This window comes from Atta colombica, unplaced genomic scaffold, assembly GCF_001594045.1.
Source record: "Atta colombica isolate Treedump-2 unplaced genomic scaffold, Acol1.0 scaffold215, whole genome shotgun sequence".
In the NCBI taxonomy this organism is placed as follows: Eukaryota; Metazoa; Arthropoda; class Insecta; order Hymenoptera; family Formicidae; genus Atta; species Atta colombica.
In genome coordinates this window covers 107701-117890 of record NW_017259311.1, presented here as the reverse complement: position 1 = coordinate 117890, position 10190 = coordinate 107701, and the positions used below count along the sequence as shown (strand labels likewise).

The 10190-nt window shown below is 29.1% G+C and overlaps 2 protein-coding genes across 9 annotated transcripts in view; one reads left to right on the top strand and one right to left on the bottom strand.

Moving 5' to 3' along the window:
* The window catches only part of LOC108687741 (LIM and senescent cell antigen-like-containing domain protein 1), an 8276-nt gene extending 2864 nt beyond the window's left edge, over positions 1–5412 (bottom strand). Inside the window, exons 1-4 of one of the 5 annotated variants that reach the window (XM_018193676.1) lie at positions 5278–5412; positions 4192–4270; positions 1477–1590; positions 118–230 (exon numbers count right to left, since the gene is read on the bottom strand). In XM_018193676.1, the coding sequence (XP_018049165.1) occupies positions 118–230; positions 1477–1590; positions 4192–4199 (235 nt within the window). In that variant the 5' untranslated portion in view covers positions 4200–4270; positions 5278–5412. Of the gene's footprint in view, positions 1–117; positions 231–1476; positions 1591–3999; positions 4074–4191; positions 4271–4519; positions 4775–5230 lie in introns of those variants that run through there. The other 4 variants (XM_018193675.1, XM_018193677.1, XM_018193678.1 and 1 more) reach the window with 4 other exon arrangements.
* Positions 5413–6360: 948 nt separating this feature from the next.
* The window catches only part of LOC108687740 (uncharacterized protein CG1785), a 4061-nt gene continuing 231 nt past the window's right edge, over positions 6361–10190 (top strand). The window contains exons 1-4 of one of the 4 annotated variants that reach the window (XM_018193672.1): positions 6361–6395; positions 6629–6844; positions 7763–8525; positions 8775–9298. In XM_018193672.1, the coding sequence (XP_018049161.1) occupies positions 6840–6844; positions 7763–8525; positions 8775–9298 (1292 nt within the window). In that variant the 5' untranslated portion in view covers positions 6361–6395; positions 6629–6839. Of the gene's footprint in view, positions 6396–6500; positions 6845–7523; positions 7620–7762; positions 8526–8774; positions 9299–10190 lie in introns of those variants that run through there. The other 3 variants (XM_018193673.1, XM_018193671.1, XM_018193674.1) reach the window with 3 other exon arrangements.

Below are 10190 nucleotides of genomic sequence, written 5' to 3'. Positions count from 1 at the left end.
AAAAATATATATATATATTTTTTTTTTAAATGTTATCTCATGTTACCTTATATTTGACTATACTCTCAGAATTAATAATAATATCGAAGTAATTAACAAAATTTAAATCTAACTTACCACACTTCCCACAACATGGTGCAAACAGAACATGAAAATCATGCTCACAATATTTGTATCCTTCAAATTCATAGAAGATTCCATCTGGAAATGGCCGGAAACATTGCGCGCATCTATCAAAAGATAGATATTAAGGATATTAACTCATGTGATAAAAATCCATAAGATAGTACATTTTTATAGCTATTTTTGTTTTACAGAAAGTAGCGAAGAAATTAATATTGGAGCATGCAACTTGTAAAAATTGTGGCTTCTCCACAAATGTTACGTAATTTATGAAAATTGAATCGAATAGAAATATTATATAATAGGTATGTACAAAATCACATTAAAAAATTGCGGAAATTCAATAATTATTTTGTGATACATGGGCAAAATGAAATGAATTAAACACTACTATTCCGTAAAAGAAATGTCATTTATATTAACACAGATCATAGGAACAATAATATAAATTTAACTTATAGAAAAAGTCGAATATTAGAAAAAGTAAAAAATGTGGCACGATTAATTGCATTCAATGATACATTTTCAAATCTCGTTACAGGCAGTTATTTCCATAAAAAAAATCATTTTAAATTCTTTGAAAATAAAGTTATAATTACTAGAGTTAAAAACTGTATTTAATACTTTCTAAAAATACCTCGATTGTGTAAATTCAAATACCACCATTTTGAAAACTTATATATAAAATTAGACAAATTGCTGATTTTTTTGTCACATCTATATAAGTTTATGTATATTCTTTTCATACTATGTGCTAATAAAAGTAATGGATTTTTTCTGCAGTATTTAATTTGTTTTCGTCTATTTATTCAGATATAAAATACACGTAATAGCTATTTATTTTCAGTTCCTTTCTGCCTGTAAGCAAACTGTCCACAGTATGATAATAAATTTATAGCAGATTTGCTTAGAGCTAATATCTAATTATTGCAACAGATCCAGTATATCATCTATACCTATATATATAATACAATATATTTTTTGCTAGCTGCTTTCTTTTTAGAAAACACAATTGACATCATATTATTCTTCTTGACATTCAAAAAAAAAAAAAAAAACATTTGTATCGACTGTGGCATCTAAAAAGAAAGCAGCCAAGGTAAAGTAATAATTAAATAAAATCTGTAAACATCATAAACATTTAAATGGAATACAAATACATCATTTAAAATGATTATGAAACAGCAGATTCTGCTCAGCTTCTGTAATCAATCTATCATTATATTCTTTTACCAGATTCTGTTAGATTTTTGTTGATATTCTATTAACATTTCTAGTAGACACTTTCAAAACCTATGTTTGACAGGTTTTTGTTGACTATCCAAGTCAATTGTTATCCCAATACATACTTACACAAAACACTGCGGATGCCACAATTCACCATTTGAATTAACAATTTTCTCATGCGCAACAAAACCTTCTCTACACCGAGAACAAAACATATGATCCAACGACATCTCTGTAACCCTGTAACACATAAATATTTTAATAAATATTTTAACATAACGGTTTAATAATTGTCTTAATTTTAAATTTATAGTTAATTAATCATTATATAATGAAAGCGTGGGTAAGAATTCTGTATATTACTCAAGTCTGATTTCGATGAAATTTTATAAATGTGTAGTACTAATTAAATGTTTTTCCTACTTCTAAATATTACTATATTAGAAGATCAATTACGCAAAACTTGAATTTAATCGATAACATGTTTAAATTGTTCGCATTCCTGCTAAAATGATTCCATGTAAAAATGAACTCATAAAGCAAAAATCTTAAGGTGACAATTTTATGAAATTAAAAAGTAATTTTTTGACATATTAAAAATACAAATATTAAAAATAATTTAAAATTTTACCTTCTTTTAAATATCGATAATACAAAATATTAAAAAATTGATAATATAAAATTTAAATATTAATAATATAAAATAAAAAAAATAAAATATTCTATTTTTTATTTTTTTTTTATAATGGTATTTTGTCAACATTGTACAATTTTACATAAAATGTAGTCAACAGAATAGTATTTAATTATAATTAATTTTTCATGTAAAATTTTAGAAAACATTAATTGAATTGATTAAATAAAAGGAAGATAGAAATGTTCGCTACTGCTCAAATATCGTTTTATATCTATGTTTTCTTATGTAATTATATTTTTCATTATAACTAACAAAATTTGTCCCACATCTCAGTACATCTCAGTTTCCCCTACTCCAGGCATCGCGCGTCTGAAGTGTGGGAAAAACAGAGACAAATGTTATAATGAAAAATATAATCTAATTAACGTTTTGTGATGCAACATTATTTACATTTGATTCAATAGAATTAATTTAATTTCATAAATGAATTATTAAAGCATAAGACAGTGGTTTTATAACGAATATATGTGAATAAGGATTTTATGTACTTCATTTCAATGTATGAATTTTTCCTTAAATCTAGCGTTGTTATAATGACTATTTTCAGTCTTTACGAAGAAAAATACATAAGGAAACATAGAAATAACAAATTTCGAACAGTAGCAAAATCCTTGAAAATTTCAACTCTTTAAATATTTTAAAAATTAAGCATTTCCACAATTCTGCATTTATGAATTTGATTACATTAGTCCATTTGTTCTTTTTCGGAAGATTCTGAACTAGTTCTGAACTAGTGCAATATGTTAGAGAGAGAGAGAGAGAGAGAGAGAGAGAGAGAGAGAGAGAGAGAGAAACTACACCTGTCCCACTCTAACTTACTGTCAGTGTACATCAGTTCAGAATTTGGTGTAGAAAAAGAACAGGCCTAGTATTACATATCTGCAAAACTTGATTGAAATTAAACTTGAGTAGTGTATAGAAGTTGAGCCGAAGCGTGTTGTAAATATGTATAATCATGTTAATTCTATAAATTTATTTGAATAGTGTAAACAATTAGCCCAGGTAGCAATGTCTGTCTCGTTGCTGGCATGTTGTTTGCTAAATACACATTGCTATCAAAATTGCAGCAACTGTTGTAAGTTCCCAACTTGTTGGGAACTTAAAAATCGTCTTAATGCCTTGCGTAGCAACTTGTCAGTAATTTGACAACTTAAAAATCGTCATTATTAAAATTCATATTACTGTCGTCATGTTGCCGTAATAATATACAGCATCACATAATACTGTTATATTGCCGACATTGATTGAAGGTAACAACATTGATGTATGATGATTATCTTGCACCGTTAAACTATTGACAATACATATACCACCTTGATCAAAAAGTTCCCGGAATTATCACCAGGTGATGCTCTGAGTCAGCTGATTTGAGTTCTGTTTTTTTGATTAAAGTTGATTTAAGTTGCCACATTTATCATTGACATACCCACCAAATTTTATCACCATAGCTTGACATTTGTAAAAGTTACGCCGTCTTGAGTACATCTACCTCTGCACGTATTTTCGATTTTTTACAGTTTTAAAAATGGAGTTGAATTTGCAACGAGTTTTTATTAAATTTTGTGTTAAAAATGGATTCAATGGTGTGAAAACCTTGGAAACGTTGGGAAACTGATTTTTTTCTGTTCGATCGAATCAAAAAAACCATTACGGGGAACGCGTTTTAACAGCCGAAAGGAGATAATGGAAAAATCGAAGACGGCTTTGATGGCTATACCGACAATAGAGTTCCAGAAATGTTTCAAGAGTTGGATCAAGCGCTGGCATAAGTGCGTTGCAGTCGATGGGGAGTACTTGGAATATCACTTTTGATGAATAAAACTATATTTTGAATTTTCTGAATGAATTCCGGGAACTTTTTGATCAAAGTAGGTATACATTGTTGTCTGCACGTTGCTACAATAACTGCATATATTCGAAATATACAGATCATTGAAGACAATTAATATTACCTATTATGCAAGTTGCTAGCATCATAAGCAATCACAGATTTGTGCGATGTTGCCGAGACGATTTGCTATCTGGATATTTGCACACATTTCGTATGTTATCAGGAAAACAGGAGATAATTTCTGTTACATACAGTTGCGTCCTATATACTTATGCAAAAAAATTAACATTTTTCAAAGAGAGAAGATGCTTACCCTGGCATATTTTAATGGAAGAAGACGATTACGTTTTAACGTTGACAAACACTTCTAGCTATCTTGTTTTTTTACTCGCCTACAATCAATTTGCTTTACACAATAATCTCTATTATTGTAACACTATTAAAAACGCGTTAAAACAAATAATATATATAGATTCATAGAAATATTGTACATTTGATATACGCTATTCAATAATGGATTTGTTTTTTTTTATTGGTGCATAAAACTACAGTATACAACTTTACTTTTCACTTCCGTTAAATTTTAAACATGTTGTATTTACTTATTTTGGTAATTATGAAGGAGACAGGCTTATACTCACCGATTTTGATAAAATTAGACACATTCGACGCGTTTTTGCACAAAATGAACGAATCTGATAGAAAAAAAGTGTCGCTTTGCTCCGCGAACCGAGATATTACGCAAAGTTCAGATTCAGGTTACATTCAAGAAAAACTGTCATATCGACGATATAGAGGATTACACAAATTCTCAGTTTTACAATCACAAATTCTCTACTTTAAAAATAAATTCTTTGCTTTAAAAACACAAATTATTTTCTATATAAAACTTTCATTTTTACAGTTGATGAGAACTTGTTTTTAAAGCAGAAAATACTTAAGCTAGCTTTACTTACACATTCTTATGTCCTATACTATCGATGTGACAGATTTTTCAAACTCAATAGTCATCAACTTTAATACACCTCGGTCCACAGAGCAGAGAGCAGCACTTCTTTTTGCCAGATTCATAGAAAAATTTCGTACAAAAATACGTCAAATGAGCCTAATTTCATCGAAATCGATGAAAATCAGTAAGCTTGTCTCCGTCATTCATAATTACCTTGACCATTAGGTTAAATTTAAGTTAACACACAAGTTAACCAAAAACTGGAAAACTGGGCCATTCTCTCACTTTGCTATTTATCGATTTTTAATGTACATTATAAATAATATTAATATTTGACTATAATTTTTGCTGAATCAACTAACTATTAATCAACTATGAAATACCTGATAACGCAAATATTTACCAAATTAATTACGAATAGTACAATGAGGCTAAAGCACTACCTATTACCTATCACATAGCAGATATATCCTGTCAATTACCTATATTCCGTATTAATCTTATCAGATTTTAAGTAAACAGCCAATCCGATCTCAGCGAACGTGATATGACCTTTTATGAAAATGAATATGGATTAAAAGTTGTCTAACCTAACCTAATCTAACCTAACCTAATCTATAGTAATTAGTCACCACCACCACTCCCTTTAGGCCCTGTGCACAATGAAAAAGAAATATTAGGATTACGTTTCAAACTTCCTCTCTGAGGAAAATTTTACTCGAAATATATAGTATATGTAAAGCCAGTTCTACATTAGTTGTAAGCTGATCGCAAGTTTATTGCGATATCCAATCTGAAGCTTGCATTGAAATCAACGCTTCATATTGGCTGTCACAATAAACTTGCGATTAGTTTGCAACTAATGTAGAAACGGATTAACGTATACAATAGCACATAAGATCTGTTTTTTATAGTTGCACTCTGAATAAGTGTAATAAGTTAAAGTGAAACAAATGTATTTTTTTGTTTTACTTCAACTCATTGCACTGTGTGTACTAGTTCAGAAAGTGCAGTAATAAAAACAGACCTATAGAATAAAATCTTTCTCGGAGAGGAAGTTTTGGAACGTAGCCTAGATAATTACAGGAATCGCGCAAACCGTGCCGCTTGCTTCTCTTCTCCTCTATTAAGCCTTGCATTAGTTGCAAGCCTTGCATTAGTTTTGCATTAGTTGCAAGCCGATTGCAAGTTGCGACAATCGGTCAATATGAAGCATTGATTTCAAAATGCAAGTTTCAGATGGCTGTTTCTGATTGGCTAATGCAGAACCGGTTTTATAGTGCCTCACCAAAACCTGTAATCGCAAAATGCTTACGGGATATATTCCCAATAAAGAAATATTCGTTCTTAATAAAAAAAACGATTAGTATCAGAAATTTTATTTTAATAGTGCTATACATGTGCCTTATAACGAACATAAAATCGTAAAAAAAAAGAATAATTAAACGAAGTGTAATTAGAAACCGGATAGGTTTTTTTCTTTCTCAGCCAAGTTTGCCAACATGAGTGCTAGTTATGGTGTGTTCGAGAACGCCACATGTTGCCGCGCACTATCGCCCTTTGAAGAAGTGAATGTTAATTACACAATAATATCCATTTTTTTGCGGTGCTCCTGATGGAAATAGAAAAAAATTGAAATCGCTAAAATAATTAAAATCTATTAAATTAATAAAGATTTCAACGATTTCAACGATTTATTTCCATCAGGACATTCACTTCTTTAGAGAATAGTGCGTGGTAACGTTTTGCGATTAGGCCCGTGTCTTCTACATAAACTTATAAATCTATGATCTTCTCTCAGGTCTCAAATTTCTCTCGGCTCAATTCAGTTCGCACTGTTTACTGTTCGCATGGAGAGCTAGTGGGTGTTGAAAAACCAAATAAGGAATTTATTAAGAAAAAGATTTTATTCGTTACATAAATAAAAGACTAGCCGTGTTACATACATTAGGAAACTTGATGTTAAAAAATAATAGAAATTACAGAATTGCTGTTATACTTTTTTAGTAACGATGAGGTAAGGTTAGATTACTATTAAAATATTTTCTCCATTCACATGATGTTGCAAAAAGTTTTGATAATTGTTTAGATAAACTACCTCACCTCCGATCTCGATGAAAATGGGCTCATTCAACGCGCTTTTGCACAAAATGAAAGAATTTGGCAGAGAAAAAAGTGCGAGACTGCTCTGCGAAGTCAGATATTTAGTTAGACTTAAGTTAAAGTGATGATTATTCAGGTTAGAAAGTCATAAGATCTGTCATAAGGTCTGTTCGCATTGCTTGCATTTTTGGCATTCGACATCTTCACTTTCTCTCTTTTTAAGGCAAAATATGCATCTATCTCATTTTAAGTGCAAAAATATTTGGAGATTTCATGCGAACAGACCTACAATCATGCAACGATGCAGCAGTGCAATGTGAGCATGAAAATTGATGAAAAGTCGTGTGCATACGTTGCTCATTTTGCACTGTTTCATTTTGACAGATTTCCTAACCTGAATAGTCGTCAACTTTAATAACAATTAATATCTCAGTTTGCAGGGTAGAACAACTCTTTTTGTCAGATTCATTTGTGCAAAAATGAATGAGCCTAATTTTATCAACATTGAATTGAGGAGACTAAACTCAACAATTATCACTCTCTGTTTTAAAAACAAACTATTTTTTGTATCATTTTTATTTTTACAGTGGAAAATTTATTTTTAAAGTAAAGAATACATACATATAAGATGTTTAGTAAAATTTAAGGAATTATTCCAGATAACAAGATAGAAATAAAACAAGATAAAAGTAAAAAATATTAATATTATATATGTGTTTTAACTCTTTAGATATTATATATTAAAATTAAAAATTGACAAAATTAGAATTTAGCATTAGAATGTTATATATTTGCATATTTTATATTATAAATATATAAAATTTATTTTCAGGGAGATGCTCGATGTGAAAACTAAAAAGCATAAAGTCTCTAAGAAGACAAAAAGATCATGGAGGAAGTATATTGATATCAAAGATGTAGATACATTTCTTGATAACAATAGATTAGAGGAACGATTGGGTACTCCTTTTTCTGAGCGTATAGATACTCAATTGTTTACTATTGATAAAACTGCTGATGTGACTGAAAATGTAATTTCCAAACGTGCTGCTAGATTAGCATTGAAAAATAAAGAACCAAGATGTTTTGCTTCTTTGAAGTCACATACATGTGTCCCTGATCCAATTTCTAAAAGAAACCGAGTAAGGACTAAAGAAGAACGTATGAATTCTATATTACGTCAACGTGAAGTAGGAAGGAAAGTGAAGGGTATTTTTAAATTAAAAGAGAAGGAAGCATTGAAGAATAGAATACTGGCAAAGATTGCTTCAACAAATCATCCTAAGAGCAAAGAGCTTAAAAAGGATATATGGAATAGCACAAACGTCTTAATTCCAGAAACAGTTACTGAATGGATGTCTTCGAACAGCATTAGGCATACACTGAAGCATTTAGGAATTAAAAAAAGAAAATTACCCTTATTGTGCAAAAAGCCATCTGTTTTACCTGCAGTGGAGATTCCACATCCAGGTACATCTTATAATCCGTCATATAATGATCACCAGGAATTATTGCACAATATTGTGCAAAAAGAATTGGAGCTTATGAAGCAAGATGAACATTTGAACAGGGTCACAACTCAAATGTTTGAAAAAGTAAATTATATTATCATTACTTTTTATATAAATTTATTTTATATTTTTATTATAATATAAAATTTATTTCTTTTTTTATTTACATTCAATATTGATTTAATTTTTAATCCCATTTTCAATAAATAATATTTTTACATTATTAATATAAAATATTAGCCTTGCTAATATTTCTAATTTACATATTCCTTTAATTCATATTTTATATTTTTTGAATGTGAATTTGTAATATCAAATTATTTGCTTCTTCAGATTTCATTACAGAAAAGAGATGAAAATACGATGAAAGAAATGTTAGAAGGTTTGCCAAAGAATCAAACTACATCAAGTTTTAAGTCTATTGAGGAGGATCATGAAGAAGAAAATTCATCTATCACAATAGTAAATAATAAAGCTAAAAAAAATATTAAAAAAACACTTGTTCAAAAAAGAAAACAACGAGAACAAAAACAAGCAATTAATGAACATGCATTGATGAAACTCGAGAAAAAAAAAATTTCTGATATCTATAAATTAAAGACTCTGCAAAAACAAATAGCGGCCAAGGAGAGAAAGCAAGAATCCTTGCGACAAAAGCGAATGAAGAAACGCGAGAGGGAATCTCTTATGCCAAAAACTCTGAGTAAGATAAAGTTTGAACCTATTGATTCTGATTTCCAGCTTGCAGAAGAATTGACTGGCAATTTGAGAAATTTTAAACCTTCTAACAATTTATTAAAAGAACGGTACAAATCGCTTCAACAGAGAAACATTGTCGCACCAGCCGTTATAAAATTGTAAGTATAAAGCCCAATTGACGATTTACTAAAAAATTTTTTCGACAATATTGATTTAAATTTCAGGAGTTTTTTTATCATTGAATATAAATCCTATGTAAAAATTGGCCTAGTTTTTATTGTATACTTGATACAGGCACTAACTAGTAATTTTCTATTAAATTATCTTAATTTTGGCGATATGTGTAAACATATATATGATATGTGTATTTAAATTAATCATTTTGATATTATATTTTGATATATTATTTAATAGAAAATAACTAGTTAATACACGAAACAAATGTTCGGTGTAAACTAAGTTATTAATAAATTTAAAATAATGAGTTCAATGATCGATATGTCAAGAAAAATGTTGGATTGAAAAATGTGGGATTATTACAAAAATGTCTTTTATGGTTTTTAATTTGTTAATTTTGATATTGCGCGCGTGCGCACGTGGATTAATTTACAGTTTTTTCTGCAAATAATTAAATATATTTAACTGAATGTCAATATGAACATCAATATGAACATTAATTATAATCGATATTAAAATATTCTTTTGAGAGTTGAAAATCTGAATAACATTTAACATTTAATTTTGATCAAATAAAACTTGTCGAATATGTCATATATTGTCGTTATAATACGACAAAATACATAAAAATAGTCCTTTTTGCAAATTGAATTGCAATTTTCTTAAAATTGTGACGTGATGGTGCAATTGCTGCATTTGGAAAAACATATTCCGTATTCGTATTCAATATATCTAAAAAACTATTTTAAAAAATTATTAGTTTTGTTCCAGTATTAGAAAAAAAGTAATTTTTCATCGAACAGTATTATATAGCTAAATGCTCCTAAGCGCAATCATTTATTGACTGTTTGTAAGAACTACAATATCTCAAAA